General features: G+C 64.9%; 1 protein-coding gene across 1 annotated transcript in view; it reads right to left on the bottom strand.

Annotated features, from left to right (window-relative positions):
- The window catches only part of MINK1 (misshapen like kinase 1), an 84842-nt gene that overhangs the window by 44924 nt on the left and 24024 nt on the right, over positions 1-15894 (bottom strand). The window contains 1 exon segment of the mRNA XM_074941456.1: positions 3496-3552. Coding sequence (XP_074797557.1) covers positions 3496-3552 — 57 coding nt within the window.

The following is a 15894-nucleotide window of genomic DNA, read 5'->3' as shown; positions in this document are numbered from 1 at the left end:
CAGCTCTGCCGCTGCCCCTCACTGCCGACCCGCAGCCCCTGCTAGCCCTGGGCTCCCCCCAGCTCTGCCTCTGCCCCTCACTGCCGACCCGCAGCCCCTGCTAGCCCTGGGCTCCCCCCAGCTCTGCCGGTGCCCCTCACTCCCGACCCGCAGCCCCTGCTAGCCCTGGGCTCCCCCAGCTCTGCCGGTGCCCCTCACTGCCGACCCGCAGCCCCTGCTGGGCTCCCGCCCCCCCCAGCTCTGCCGCTGCCCCTCACTCCCGACCCGCAGCCCCTGCTAGCCCTGGGCTCCCCCCAGCTCTGCCGGTGCCCCTCACTCCCGACCCGCAGCCCCTGCTAGCCCTGGGCTCCCCCCAGCTCTGTCGGTGCCCCTCACTCCCGACCCGCAGCCCCTGCTAGCCCTGGGCTCCCCCCAGCTCTGCCTCTGTCCCTCACTGCCGACCCGCAGCCCCTGCTAGCCCTGGGCTCCCCCCAGCTCTGCCTCTGTCCCTCACTGCCGACCCGCAGCCCCTGCTAGCCCTGGGCTCCCCCCAGCTCTGCCGCTGCCCCTCACTGCCGACCCGCAGCCCCTGCTAGCCCTGGGCTCCCCCCAGCTCTGCCGCTGCCCCTCACTGCCGACCCGCAGCCCCTGCTAGCCCTGGGCTCCCCCCAGCTCTGCCGGTGCCCCTCACTGCCGACCCGCAGCCCCTGCTAGCCCTGGGCTCCCCCCAGCTCTGCCGCTGCCCCTCACTGCTGACCCGCAGCCCCTGCTAGCCCTGGGCTCCCCCCAGCTCTGCCGGTGCCCCTCACTCCCGATCCGCAGCCCCTGCTAGCCCTGGGCTCCCCCCAGCTCTGCCTCTGCCCCTCACTGCCGACCCACAGCCCCTGCTAGCCCTGGGCTCCCCCCAGCTCTGCCGGTGCCCCTCACTCCCGACCCGCAGCCCCTGCTAGCCCTGGGCTCCCCCCAGCTCTGCCGGTGCCCCTCACTCCCGACCCGCAGCCCCTGCTAGCCCTGGGCTCCCCCCAGCTCTGCCGGTGCCCCTCACTGCCGACCCGCAACCCCTGCTGGGCTCCCGCCCCCCCCAGCTCTGCCGCTGCCCCTCACTCCCGACCCGCAGCCCCTGCTAGCCCTGGGCTCCCCCCAGCTCTGCCGCTGCCCCTCACTGCCGACCCGCAGCCCCTGCTAGCCCTGGGCTCCCCCCAGCTCTGCCTCTGCCCCTCACTGCCGACCCGCAGCCCCTGCTAGCCCTGGGCTCCCCCCAGCTCTGCCGGTGCCCCTCACTCCCGACCCGCAGCCCCTGCTAGCCCTGGGCTCCCCCCAGCTCTGCCGCTGCCCCTCACTGCCGACCCGCAGCCCCTGCTGGGCTCCCGCCCCCCCCAGCTCTGCCGCTGCCCCTCACTCCCGACCCGCAGCCCCTGCTAGCCCTGGGCTCCCCCCAGCTCTGCCGCTGCCCCTCACTGCTGACCCGCAGCCCCTGCTAGCCCTGGGCTCCCCCCAGCTCTGCCTCTGCCCCTCACTGCCGACCCGCAGCCCCTGCTAGCCCTGGGCTCCCCCCAGCTCTGCCTCTGCCCCTCACTCCCGACCCGCAGCCCCTGCTAGCCCTGGGCTCCCCCCAGCTCTGCCGGTGCCCCTCACTCCCGACCCGCAGCCCCTGCTAGCCCTGGGCTCCCCCCAGCTCTGCCAGTGCCCCTCACTGCCGACCCGCAGCCCCTGCTAGCCCTGGGCTCCCCCCAGCTCTGCCAGTACCCCTCACTCCCGACCCGCAGCCCCTGCTAGCCCTGGGCTCCCCCCAGCTCTGCCAGTGCCCCTCACTGCCGACCCGCAGCCCCTGCTAGCCCTGGGTCCCCCCAGCTCTGCCAGTACCCCTCACTCCCGACCCGCAGCCCCTGCTAGCCCTGGGCTCCACCCAGCTCTGCCATTGCCCCTCACTGCCGACCCGCAGCCCCTGCTAGCCCTGGGCTCCCCCCAGCTCTGCCGGTGCCCCTCACTGCCGACCCGCAGCCCCTGCTGGGCTCCCGCCCCCCCCAGCTCTGCCGCTGCCCCTCACTCCCGACCCGCAGCCCCTGCTAGCCCTGGGCTCCCCCCAGCTCTGCCGCTGCCCCTCACTGCCGACCCGCAGCCCCTGCTAGCCCTGGGCTCCCCCCAGCTCTGCCGGTGCCCCTCACTGCCGACCCGCAGCCCCTGCTAGCCCTGGGCTCCCCCCAGCTCTGCCGCTGCCCCTCACTGCCGACCCGCAGCCCCTGCTAGCCCTGGGCTCCCCCCAGCTCTGCCGGTGCCCCTCACTCCCGACCCGCAGCCCCTGCTAGCCCTGGGCTCCCCCCAGCTCTGTCGGTGCCCCTCACTCCCGACCCGCAGCCCCTGCTAGCCCTGGGCTCCCCCCAGCTCTGCCTCTGTCCCTCACTGCCGACCCGCAGCCCCTGCTAGCCCTGGGCTCCGCCCAGCTCTGCCGGTGCCCCTCACTGCCGACCCGCAGCCCCTGCTAGCCCTGGGCTCCCCCCAGCTCTGCCGCTGCCCCTCACTGCCGACCCGCAGCCCCTGCTAGCCCTGGGCTCCCCCCAGCTCTGCCGCTGCCCCTCACTGCCGACCCGCAGCCCCTGCTAGCCCTGGGCTCCCCCCAGCTCTGCCTCTGTCCCTCACTGCCGACCCGCAGCCCCTGCTAGCCCTGGGCTCCCCCCAGCTCTGCCGCTGCCCCTCACTGCCGACCCGCAGCCCCTGCTAGCCCTGGGCTCCCCCCAGCTCTGCCGCTGCCCCTCACTGCCGACCCGCAGCCCCTGCTAGCCCTGGGCTCCCCCCAGCTCTGCCGCTGCCCCTCACTCCCAACCCGCAGCCCCTGCTAGCCCTGGGCTCCCCCCAGCTCTGCCGGTGCCCCTCACTCCCGACCCGCAGCCCCTGCTAGCCCTGGGCTCCCCCCAGCTCTGCCGGTGCCCCTCACTCCCGACCCGCAGCCCCTGCTAGCCCTGGGCTCCCCCCAGCTCTGCCTCTGCCCCTCACTGCCGACCCGCAGCCCCTGCTAGCCCTGGGCTCCCCCCCAGCTCTGCCGGTACCCCTCACTCCCGACCCGCAGCCCCTGCTAGCCCTGGGCTCCCCCCAGCTCTGCCGGTACCCCTCACTCCCGACCCGCAGCCCCTGCCAGCCCAGCCCTGCCAGTTCCCCCTCGACTGGGGGAGGTGCATGTGCCCGGGTGCAGAGGAGGGATGCCAGGCTGCTCAGGGGATGGAGGCTGGCAGAGCTAGGCTGGGATATAAGCCCCCAGGGGCAGAGGAGCGCCGGGCGCCCCAGAGCAGGGGGGCGAACGGGCCAGGGATCGCCGGAGAGGAGGAGACGGGTTTCACTCAGCAGAGCCCGGCCTGCCGTGGCAGCAGGGGGCAGACACAGACGGGCGGCTGAGCCCAGCCCCCGCAGCAGGCCGGGGAATGGGAGGGATGCAGAGCGAAAGGGGGGAGACTGGGCGCCCCCAGGAAAGGGGCAGCCGTTGCAGGGCTGACGTAGGCGTGCCCCACCCCCCATCCTTCTTACCTCGGTGACGTCCATGACTTTGATGGCGGCCAGCTGCCCTGTCTTGACATGGCGGCCCTGGGGAGGCAAAGGCAGAGAGAGGGGGTCAGCCCATGAGCGCTGGGGGCAGCGGGGGTAGGGGGGGGCTCCTCTGTCCAGCCCCGCTCCATGGGCACAGCGCTCGGACCCAGCTCTGTGTGGCTGGTCGGTGGAACTGACCGCCACTGGATCTTCGTGGCTGTGAACAGTGGGCATGTCCGGGGTTCCAGTGCCAGGCTTTGGGGCAGAGCTGACCCATGACTAACAGGGAGAAATTCCTCCACCCTCCTGTCACGGCGTCCCCGGGCGATGCTCTGGAGCTGCTCCCTGCGAAGCCAGGCAGGACTCTGGGGCAGTCTCCTCTCGGGGAGCAGCCTGTCTGCAGGACACACAGCTCCCCCGGCTTCCCCCTTCCTGGGTCTGACCTCGGAGCCTTCAGCCTCCTCTGTCCCTCCAGGCGCTTCCCCCAGTGAGTCCCCCCAGGCGGGGTCCTGTGGGGGCCAGAGGGTCCTGCCCCCCAACTCCGCAGTCAGACGGGACTCTCAGCCAGCCAGTAACACAGGTTTATTAGACGACAGGGACATGGTCTGACACAGAGCTTGTAGATGCAGAGAACTGGACCCCTCAGCTGGGTCCATTTTGGGGGCAGTGAGCCAGACAACCCCGTCTGCCCTTCACTCCATGTCCCAGCCAGCCCCAAACTGAAACTCCCTCCAGCCCCTCCTCCTCTGGGCTTTGTCCCTTTCCCGGGCCGGGAGGTCACCGGATCCCTTTGTTCTCCAACCCTTTAGCTCTCACCTTGCAGGGGGGAAGGGCCCAGGCCATCAGTGGCCAGGAAACAGGGTGTCGGCCATTCTCTGTGTGCAGACCCCTGCCCACACCTGCCCTCTAGGGCTCTGCAACCATCATACACCCTTACCCCACCCCCTAGATACTTAAGAACTGCATGGGGGAAACTGAGGCACTCCCACACTATTCAGAGGAAACATTAAGAACAGTCCTGTTTCGTCACACCCCCGCACACCATGGGACTGGGGTACATATGTGATTAACTAGCCCCCTGGAGCCCGCTGGTTGAAGATTGGGCCCCCATTCTGCCAGGCACTGCCCAGACCGGCTACCTGCCCCCCAGCTGAGATCAGGGCTCCGTTGTGCTGGGGTCCACGCACCTAACAGACACGGTCCCTGCTCCGCATGCAACGGCGGGGGAGTGTAGCAGCCGTATGGTCAGCAGGGGGCGCCACCCCCTCAGTCAGGGTGCAACACACGGTCCCAGCAGAGTCGCCCTGCACCACTCCCCAGAGAGAAGGGAACCGTCCTACACCCAGAGCAAGGCAGCGCCAGCCCCCTGTTCTACTCCCCAGCCCCCACTCCCACGTTCTCTCCCCGGCTCTGGGAGGGCAGGGGGGCTGATGGGTTAGAGCAGGGGGGGCTGGGAGCCAGGACTCCTGGGGTTCTCTCCCTGGCTCGGGGAGGGGAGTGGGGGCTGGTGGGTTACAGGATGGGGGGGCTGGGAGCTGGGACTCCTGGGTTCTCTCCCCGGCTCCGGGCAGGCAGTGGGGGCTAGTGGATAGAGCGACCCAGCGAAACACATGGGCCATGGGGTCAGTGTGTGACCAGAGACGCTGGCGGAGGCCCAATGGCTCATCAGTGGACTCCTGCCTCCCAGCTCAGGCCAGGCCGGGGCTCACTCCCCGCCGTGCCCTCTGCCGAGCTCGTGACCCAGAGCCAGAAACGCAGCATGTACCCCCCCCCCCCCGCTGCAGATGGCTACGCCATCCCCTCCCCCGCCATAGGACCAATCCTGCCCAGCCTGTTGGCACGTACATCTCCCCCCGTGAGACGCCAGGGGGCTGAGCCGGGCCGCGCTGGGCCCACGTCCCACGCCCTGCCGACTTAGATCATAGCCGCATTAGGGGCCCCATTGTGCCAGGCGCTGCACAGAGTCCCTGGGGGACCTTGGCCAAGCCCCCCAGCCTCTCCGGGCCGCAGTGCAATGGGGAAATCAGCCCTGCGTCCCGGGGGGCTGGGAGGGTGAGGCCAGACCCGGCGAATTCAGGCAATGGGGCAGAGTCAGCGCTACCGACAGGTGAGGCAGGAGGCTGACAAGGAAGAAACAGCAGCAGCCAGTTTCACACAGATGGAAAGACACCCCCCGTGGTATGGTAGCAGCCTGTGGAACTCCCTGCCACAAGATCCAGGCTTCGCAGAGGAACGGGTTAGATTGCAGCAGCAGTTTGGGAAAGGATCAGTGCTCCCCTGGATAAATTATTCCCAACCTCTCAAGGTATTTCAAAAAGGAGAGGTCTCCTTATCCGCACACCCCAGGGGGGAAACCGAGGCACTGAAGGGGATGGTGTCACGGAGTGTGGGGGAGTCCAGGCCCTGCACCCCTCTTCCTGGGATTCACTGAGACTCTCAGCCAGCCAGTAAAACAGAAGGTTTATTGGACAACAGGAACACAGTCCAAAACAGAGCTTGTGGGGACACCCAGGACCCCTCAGTCAAGTCCTTCTGGGGGAGCAGGGAGCTTAGACCCCAGCCCTGGGGTTCCCTGTGTTCCTCCACCCAGCCCCGAACTGAAACTAAACCCACCCAGCAGGTTCCCTGCTGCAGCCTCCGTCCACATTCCTGGGCAGAGGTGTTACCTCCCCCTCCCCCTCCTGGCTCAGGTGGCAGGCTCTCAGGTCTCCCGTCCCCAGGGCACATTCCCAGGTCAACACTCCCCCCTCCCTGCTGCGTCACATCGTCACATCTCTCCCCCCTTCGAGACTGAACTGAGCGGGGTCACTGTGACCAGTGACCTGGGGAAGTTCGGGGCCCCCTCTCCGGGACAGCGCATCCGCTATCAGGTTGGCACTTCCCTTCACATGGACCACGTCCATGTCGTAATCCTGCAGGAGCAGGCTCCACCTCAGGAGCTTGGCATTGGCTCCTTTCATCTGGTGCAGCCAGGTCAGGGGAGAGTGGTCGGTGTAGACGGTGAAGTGTCGCCCGAAGAGATAGGGCTCTAGTTTCTTGAGGGCCCACACCATGGCCAGGCACTCCTTCTCGATGGCCGCGTAGTGTCGCTCCCGGGGTAGCAACTTCTTGCTCAGGTACACGATGGGGTGTCTCTCCCCCTTTTCATCCTCCTGCATTAACACCGCCCCCAGTCCCGTGTCGGAGGCGTCGGTGAACACCACAAAGGGCTTGTCAAAGTCTGGGTTTGCTAGAACTGGGCCACTGACCAGAGCCTCCTTCAGCGCCCGGAAAGCCTCCTGGCACTGCTCGGTCCAGACCACCTTGTCTGGCTTCCCCTTCTTGCATAGCGCAGTGATGGGGGTGGCTATGGCGCTAAAGTGGGGCACAAATCTTCGGTAGTATCCTGCCATCCCCATAAAGGCTTGGACCTGCTTTTTGGTGTGGGGAGCGGGCCAGTCTCTGATCACCTCCACCTTGGCCGGTTCCGGCTTTAGGCGGCCGCTCCCCACCCGATGGCCCAGGTAAGATACTTCAGCCATCCCCACCTTGCACTTCTCCGCTTTGACAGTCAGCCCAGCCCCCTGGAGTCGGTCCAGCACTTGTCTAACCTGGGACACGTGGTCCTCCCAGGTCTGGCTAAAGACACAGATGTCGTCAATATACGCCACGGCAAAACTCTCCATCCCCCTCAGGAGCTGGTCCACCAGGCGCTGGAAGGTGGCCGGCGCTCCCTTGAGGCCGAAAGGCAGGGTCAGAAACTCATAGAGCCCCAGAGGGGTGATAAAGGCCGATTTCAGCCGGGCATCTGCATCCAGCGGCACTTGCCAGTAGCCCTTTGTAAGGTCCATGGTGGTAAGGTACCGAGCTCCTCCCAGCTTGTCTAGGAGCTCGTCCGGCCTGGGCATGGGGTAGGCATCCGATACAGTGATGGCATTGAGCTTCCGATAGTCCACACAGAACCGGACTGACCCATCCTTTTTGGGGACCAGCACCACCGGCGAGGCCCAAGGGCTGGCCGATGGCTGGATCACCCCCAAAGCCAGCATGTCCCGGACCTCTCTTTCCAGGTCCTGAGCAGTTTCCCCTGTGACTCGGAAGGGGGAGCATCTTATCGGCGGGTGCGACCCTGTCTGCACCCGGTGGACAGTCCGATTAGTGCGTCCAGGCTGGTTGGAAAACAGCTGTCGGTACGGATGCAGCACCCCCCTGACCTCAGCTTGCTGGGCAGGGGTGAGCTGATCCGAGAGGGGGATTGTTTCCAGGGGGGAACCAGCTCTGGTCCCAGGGAATAGATCTACTAAAGGGTCATCTCCCTGCTCCTCCCACTGACCACACACAGCTAACACCACATTCCCCCTGGCATAATATGGCTTCATCATATTCACATGGTACACCCGGCGGTGGTGGGCCCGGTTCGACAGCTCCACCACATAGTTTACCTCATTGAGCTGCTTGACGACCTTGAACGGGCCCTCCCAGGCGGCCTGTAGTTTGTTCTTTCTCACGGGGATGAGAACCATCACCTGATCCCCGGTGGCGTAGGCACGGGCCCGCGCTGTGCGGTCATACCAGACCTTCTGCTTCCTCTGGGCTCTGGCCAGATTCTCCCTGGCCAGGCCCATGAGTTCAGCCAGTCTCTCTCGGAAGGTCAGGACATACTCCACCACTGACTCTCCATCGGGAGTGGCCTTCCCCTCCCACTCGTCTCTCATCAGGTCCAGGGGGCCCCTCACCCTCCTTCCATATAACAGTTCGAAAGGCGAAAATCCGGTAGACTCCTGGGGCACCTCCCTGTACGCGAACAGCAGGTGAGGTAAGTACTTGTCCCAATCCTGCGGGTGCTGGTTCATAAAGGTTTTCAGCATCATCTTTAGCGTCCCGTTAAACCTCTCCACCAGCCCATTGGACTGGGGGTGATACGCTGAGGCCCAGTCATGCCGGACCCCACATTTCTCCCACAAGCACCGGAGCAGGGCCGACATGAAGTTGGAGCCTTGGTCTGTCAAGACTTCCCTGGGGAACCCCACTCGGCTGAAAATGGTCAGGAGCGCATCTGCCACGGTGTCTGCTTCAATGGAAGCTAAGGGCACTGCCTCGGGGTAGCGGGTGGCGAAATCTACCACCACCAGAATGTATTTCTTCCCCGACCGGGTCGTCTTGCTGAGAGGCCCCACGATGTCCATGGCCACCTTCTGGAAAGGCTCCTCTATGATGGGCAAAGGTCTCAACGCCGCTTTCCCCTTGTCCCGGGCCTTCCCCACCCTTTGACAGGGGTCACAGGATCGGCAATACTGCCGGACGGTGGTAAAGACCCCGGGCCAGTAAAAGTTCTGTAGCAACCTCTGCCGGGTGCGCCGGATTCCCTGGTGCCCTGCGAGGGGGATGTCATGGGCCAGGGACAGGAGCTTGCGGCGGTACTTCTGGGGGACCACCAGCTGCCTCCTGATCCCACAGGACTCCCCTTCCCCTGGGGGAGCCCATTCTCGGTACAGGAACCCCTTCTCCCACAGGAACCTCTCCTGGCAGCCTCTCCTCATGGTCCGTCCCTCACTGAGGTCGGCCAGGTCCCTGAGCTTCTGCAAGGAGGGATCTTTCCTCAACTCGGCCTGGAACTCAGCGGCTGGGGAAGGGATGGGGCCCGGTTCCCCCTCCGTGGCCAGGTCTGAGGCCGCAGCCTCTCTGAGCCGTGCCCCTCGGCGCTCCCTCCCCACCCGAGTAGGGTCTCGCGCCTCCAGTGTGGTACCCTCCCCAGGGTCAGGTCGCAGTGCCCCTCGCCGGCTCTGGCTACGGGTCACAACCAGGGCGGCCTGGGGGTCGCTTGGCCAGTCCTCTAGGTCTCCCCCCATCAAAACTTCAGTGGGCAAATGGTGGTGTACCCCCACATCCTTGGGGCCCTCCTTGGTCCCCCATTTCAGGTGTACCCTTGCCACGGGCACCTTAAATGGGGTCCCGCCCACCCCCCTCAGGGTCAGGTAGGTGTTGGGCACCACCCGATCTGGGGCCACCACCTCGGGCCGGGCCAGCGTCACCTCCGCGCCCGTATCCCAGTATCCATTGACCTTCCTCCCATCCACCTCCAGGGGAACAAGGCACTCTCTCCGGAGGGACAGCCCCGCACCCACCCTGTAAACCGAGCACCCTGAGTCCAGAGCCTCCAGCCCTCTGGCGGGGCTGGCTGGGGGTACTCTTCCCTCCTGAGCAGGTGGCAAACTGGTAGACCCCCTTTCCTGGGTCGCCTGCCCCTCGTCCAGCTGAGTCCCTACCCAGTTAACCCTGGGTAGGTTGGGTCTGCTCAGTTTGTCCCTGAGCCCGGGGCACTGGGCCCGTACGTGGCCTCTCTGGCCACAGTGATAGCAGCTCAGATCACGTTGGTCCCCTCGAACGGGTCGGAGGGGCCCGACACCAGGCGTTCCCCTTTGGAGGGGGTTCTCCCTATTTCCCCGCTGGGAGGCCCCATGGTGACTCTCTCTCTGCATCGGGGGGGGCCTGTTCTTTTGGGACTCCTCCCGGCTACCCCCTGACCGACTTTTCACAAACTCGTCGGCCAGCTGCCCTGCATGCTGGGGGTTCGCGAGCTTTTTGTCCACCAGCCACAGCCTCAGGTCGGAAGGGCACTGTTCATACAGGTGCTCCAGTACAAACAGGTCAAGCAGGTCCTCTTTAGTTTGGGCCCCCGCTGTCCACTTGCGGGCATATCCCTGCATCCTGTTGACCAGTTGTAGGTAGGTGACCTCAGGCGTTTTACGCTGACTCCGGAACCTTCTCCGGTACATCTCGGGGGTCAGCCCAAACTCACGGAGCAGGGCCTGTTTGAACAGTTCATAGTCCCCTGCCTCTGCCCCTGTCATCCGGCTGTAGACCTCCACGGCTTTGGGGTCCAGTAAGGGGGTGAGGAACTGGAGCCTGTCTGCAGGGTCAACCCTGTGCAGCTCGCAGGCATTCTCAAAGGCCGTCAGGAAGCTATCTATGTCCTCCCCCTCCTTCCGCTGGGCCAGGAAGCACTTATCAAAGCTCCTTGCAGTCTTGGGTCCCCCGGCACTCACCGCAGCCGGGGCCCCACTGCTCCTCAGCCTGGCCAGCTCCAGTTCATGCTGTCTTTGTTTCTCCTTCTCCTCCTGCTCATGTTGACGTTGTTTCTCCTTCTCCTCCTGCTCATGTTGACGTTGTTTCTCCTTCTCCTCCTGCTCATGTTGACGTTGTTTCTCCTCATGTTGACGTTGTTTTTCATGATCCTCCAGCTCCCTCATTTTCCTCTCCCTCTCCCATTCCAGCCGCATCCGCTCCAGGGATGGGGAGCTCCGCTGGGAGGATCCCCTGCTGGCTGCTGGGGTCAGGGGGCCCTCGGTATTCGCTGGGCTTCCCACAACCCCTCCCCCAGGCATAGGTAGGAAGGGTCTCGGGGTGTCCTGGGCAGCAGTCTGACCCCTCCCAGCCTGGTCAGGCCCCAGGGCCCACGCTGCGTCCGCCGGGCGGCTTCCCTCAGGGACAGGGATCGGGTCATCCAAGCGATCCCTCTCCTCCAACTGGGCAATCAGCTGTTCCTTGGTGGACCTCCCGACGTGCAGCCCCCTCTGCCTGCACAGCTCCACCAGGTCGCTCTTCAGGCGTTTAGCGTACATCTCCCGGCTGGCCACTCGCAGGCCGGGCAGCTGTCCACGGTTTCCAGGAAAAGCCCCTAGTGTGCCAGTCCTTCTTGAGGTCACCACCTCTTTGCCAGGGTCGAGCTGCAGACTCCTCCGCCCCTGGGACCGCTCGCTGCAATCCCCCGGGGGACCCTGTTACTGCAAAAGTCCTTCTCTCTGGTCACACACTCCCAGGGGTTAACCACCCCCTGAAACCGTCTCTCTCTGAATCTTCAGCACACCTGGTCCCCGTCAATCCCCCTTCGTTTTACTGTTCCCCAGTCACTTACTGCAGGAAGCGCCGTTCACGGGGTGCAGTAGATCCCACCGCTGCCACCAGTTGTCACGGAGTGTGGGGGAGTCCAGGCCCTGCACCCCTCTTCCTGGGATTCACTGAGACTCTCAGCCAGCCAGTAAAACAGAAGGTTTATTGGACAACAGGAACACAGTCCAAAACAGAGCTTGTGGGGACACCCAGGACCCCTCAGTCAAGTCCTTCTGGGGGAGCAGGGAGCTTAGACCCCAGCCCTGGGGTTCCCTGTGTTCCTCCACCCAGCCCCGAACTGAAACTAAACCCACCCAGCAGGTTCCCTGCTGCAGCCTCCGTCCACATTCCTGGGCAGAGGTGTTACCTCCCCCTCCCCCTCCTGGCTCAGGTGGCAGGCTCTCAGGTCTCCCGTCCCCAGGGCACATTCCCAGGTCAACACTCCCCCCTCCCTGCTGCGTCACATCGTCACAGATGGTCCTATCCTTTTGCTTGGGAATAGAATCCAGATGTCCTGAGGCCCACCCACTCGATCACAGTGAGCAGAGACAATTCGGCTGAGGGGACAGGCTGGCCCACCCTGAGGGCTTTCTGCTCCTGTGGGAGACCCAAGGCTGGGCTAGATGGGCCCAGGTGGGCAAAGCACCCCCAAATCAGGCAGGCAGTGGCAGGCCGAGTGGATGAGAACCTTGGTGCTTGGGCCCGCTGGTGCTGACTCCCTTCCAGGCCGGCTGGACTCACCTGGAGCTGGGACCCGCTCCAGCAGGGAAGGAGCCGCCGTGCCCGCACCGGGCTCTACCCACGCGGGGAGCCCCTCCGCCAGCTGACGGCTCAGGGCACGTTCCCAGCTCCAGCCCCAGGCCAAGCAAACCCAGGGCAGGGGCACAGGCTGGCAGTGGTGGGATGAGCCCACGGACATGCCAGGGCCCAGCAGGGGGATGGGAGGAGAGTCATGTGTGGGTGTTTCCGTAGGGAGTGGGCTGCAGGGGCTGGGAGCCAGGACTCCTGGGTTCTCTCCAGGTTCTGGGAGGAGTGTGCGGTCTGGTGGGTGAGAGCAGGGAGGCTGGGAGCCAGGACCCCTGGGTTCTCTCCAGGCTCTGGAAGGGGAGTGGGGGGTCAGAGCAGGGGGGGCTCGGAGCCAGGACTCCTGGGTTCTCTCCAGGCTCTGGGAGGGGCATGTGGGCTGGTGGTTAGAGAGGGGCTGGGAGCCAGGACTGCTGGGTGCTAGCACTGATCTACCGCCATATCAATCACGGATTAAGAAGAGCAGCTGGTCTCCGTCCCAGCCTGGCTTTGATCCAGCCTCAGGCCTGCTGGCTGGGTTAGGACTCCTCACAGCCGGCTCCGGGCAGGCTGGGGGCGAAGGGGTTAAAGCAGCGCAGGCCTGAGGGTCCCACGTGCAGGGGCTGGAGACCCCCTGGGTGGATTTCCTTGACCCCTGTGCTGCAGTGCTGCGGCTCCATCCCACGCGGGCCCCCGGAGCCCTCTGCCACGTGCCCGCATTGTGCAGTGTGCGGGGGGGGGCACCCGTCCGTCACCTAGCAACCGCCTCCTGCTCTTCTGGGCTGGGGACTGACGTGCGGGGGGCGTGGGAGGCAGCCCCCTGCCCCCGCAGGAGCTGCTTGCTGCCGCCGGGGAATATTGCATCTCCTTTCTCCAGGGAGCTGCCCCTGCTCCGGCAGGGGGGTACTCGAGCAGGGGCAGAGGACTCCCAGGGGTCCCAGCCCTGCACCCAGGAATCCCACGGCCTGTTCTGGGGCTGTGAGGGCCTTTCTGCAGCACGCTCTGCTCCAGCACAAGTGACTGGGCTCAATGCAGCTGCTTTGACTGCCACACCCCCTCCCCCCCACCCGGTTGTGGGCCCCTTCCTAACAGTGCGCACCCATCCCCCTAGCCTCTGGTCTGCCCCGCGGCAACCCAGCCAGGCTAATCCAGCTCCTTGCGATGAGCACAACTGGCTCGTGATCTGCTAATGAGGCAATCTGCAGCACTGGAGGGGAGCCGGGACTCAATTTGCTGACGCAAGGTGGCTGGGGCAAGGGCTGGCAGCTCTGGGGTTTGAACTGGGCCGAGGCCTTTCAGCCCCCGCAGCCAGGCGCCCGGGAGAAAGGGGCTTTGCCTGGACCGGCTGGGAAGGAGCAGCACTGGGACGGGATTACCACACCTGCTCTAGGGCCCGGGAGGAAGGAGGGGCTCGTGGTTAGGCGGCTGGCAGCCTGGGTGCCCCACACTCTGCCCCTGGGTGACTCAGGGCCAGATTTCCCAGGGTTTTAGTCCCTGCAGCTGCAGACAGGTGCTCAGCGCGGCCCACCACAGCCCCCGACTCCCATTGTCCCCTTCCTGCCTGCCCCATGGGGAGCCACTTGAGCTGCGTGGGCTGGCTCAGGGCACCACGCTCAGGGCAGGGATGGGATTGTCCCCAGCTCAGATTGGCAGGGACCTGGGGGCGGTTTTCCCCTTCCCCTGCAGCATGGGGCGCAGGTCACCTGCTGGATCGGGGGGCCTGGCTCATCTGATAGCCCCCTGCCCCCGCAGGGGGCTCAGGTGCTGGGGGCCCCTCGCTCCCTCCTGAGGTCCATGCCAGCTGATCTCCTGGGGGCTGAAATGCTTTGGTCTGACCCAGGCAGCTGGGCTCAGTGCAATTCCCTGGCCTGGGCTCAAGAGGATGGGGACTCTGTGCCCTTGTAAATGCCACGCTCAGGCTCAAAGGGGATACCAGCTCTTCCCTGGGGGAGCTGCGAGTCCTGGCACTGTACAGCTTGGCATGTGCTCGGCCGCACCGAGATGGCAGAGGAGTGGCGGGGTCCCTGGATCGGGCTCCCACGGGGAACCGGGGGGGTTATTTTTACGCAGCGCTGAGACCAGCCTGGCTTCCAGGAACAGGGGGTCGATCCAGAAAACGGAGCTGGGGTTTCCATGGGAACACCACATAGGGGCATTTCCAGCGCGGCACAGACACCAAACAGAGCAGGAAGGAAAGCGGTTGTCACCCCAAATTGAACAGTGGGCACCGGGGGCGCTGCTCTCGGCTGGGCAGCAGGGTCTGGGCAGCGCCTGGCACAACAGGGGCCCCTGATCTCGGCTGGGGAGGGTCTGGGCAGTGCTCACAAACCTCATACAAAAGGACCTTTTTAAAAATCTATCTTGTGATTTTTTTCTCAGCGTTTCAGGACCTGACTCCTGGATTTTGAACACACGTTCCCATACAACCCCCTGTCACGGAGTGTGGGGGAGTCCAGGCCCTGCACCCCTCTTCCTGGGATTCACTGAGACTCTCAGCCAGCCAGTAAAACAGAAGATTTATTGGACAACAGGAACACAGTCCAAAACAGAGCTTGTGGGTACACCCAGGACCCCTCAGTGAAGTCCTTCTGGGGGAGCAGGGAGCTTAGACCCCAGCCCTGGGGTTCCCTGTGTTCCTCCACCCAGCCCCAAACTGAAACTAAACCCACCGAGCAGGTTCCCTGCTGCATCCTCCGTCCACATTCCTGGGCAGAGGTGTTACCTCCCCCTCCCCCTCCTGGCTCAGGTGACAGGCTCTCAGGTCTCCCGTCCCCAGGGCACATTCCCAGGTCAACACTCCCCCCTCCCTGCTGCGTCACATCGTCACACCCCCCAACGTGCCAAACCCAATTATCATGAGCCAGGCTCCCAAAAGCCGTGAGAGTCGCTTAAAAATAAATCTTCAAAAAACCCAAACAAGTTTTGATTCTTTTCATTTGCCTCCTGAGGAGCTGGGAGACCTTTGCTCTGCAGCCGCAGGGCTCGGAACGGACAGATCTGGTTTTAATGAAAAGCAGAGATTCTCCCACCAGCCTCGGCCCCCAAGGAGTAGGAACGTTAAGAAATTAAAACACCAGAATCTCTCTCTCTCTCTCACACTCACACACACACACACACACACACACACGAGCCCCATCCTTTGGTTCTCCCACTCCCCCTGTAGCCACAGCAGCCTCCACACCTGGCTGTGGATGGGCCGATCCTTAACCGGGTGGCCCGGCTGCTCCGGTGCGGGGGCGGAGAAGCTGGGCCCTCGCCGACCGTCTCATACAGCCTGTCCCACGCTGCCTGGGCCGGAGAGGACGCAGGGCCTGCCTCTGCAGACTGGCACAAAGCCCTGATCTGACCAGACGGAGCAGAGAGGGGACACCCCTTGGCTGTATCAGCCTGCCAAAGCTGAGAAGGAATCAGCCCTTGGGGAGATTTTGGGGCAGATCCCAGGCAGAGCCAGGCCGGGGAGACAGGCTCCAGCTTCACTAGGAGAAAAGTGGGGGCTGTTTTGGGTTTCTTTTAAACCAGGTGGCAAACTCCTATTGTGAGGAAGTGGGGATTTTTGTAGTGTTTTACAAGAACAGTGTGTGCGCGCCTCAGTTTCCCGGTGTGCCGCATGTTTAAGAAGGTGGTGGGAGAGGGGTTGTTGTTGCACAGGACCAGCTGTGACTTCGCCTGGCAGCTGGGACCCCCGGACAACGGCCTGGAGATGGGGAACCCCAACAACTGGTGACCTGGTGACTAAGAGGCCCATCC

The sequence above is a fragment of the Natator depressus genome, chromosome 28 (genome assembly GCF_965152275.1).
Source record: "Natator depressus isolate rNatDep1 chromosome 28, rNatDep2.hap1, whole genome shotgun sequence".
NCBI classification, from domain to species: domain Eukaryota; kingdom Metazoa; phylum Chordata; order Testudines; family Cheloniidae; genus Natator; species Natator depressus.
This window is presented reverse-complemented; position numbering and strand designations above follow the sequence as displayed.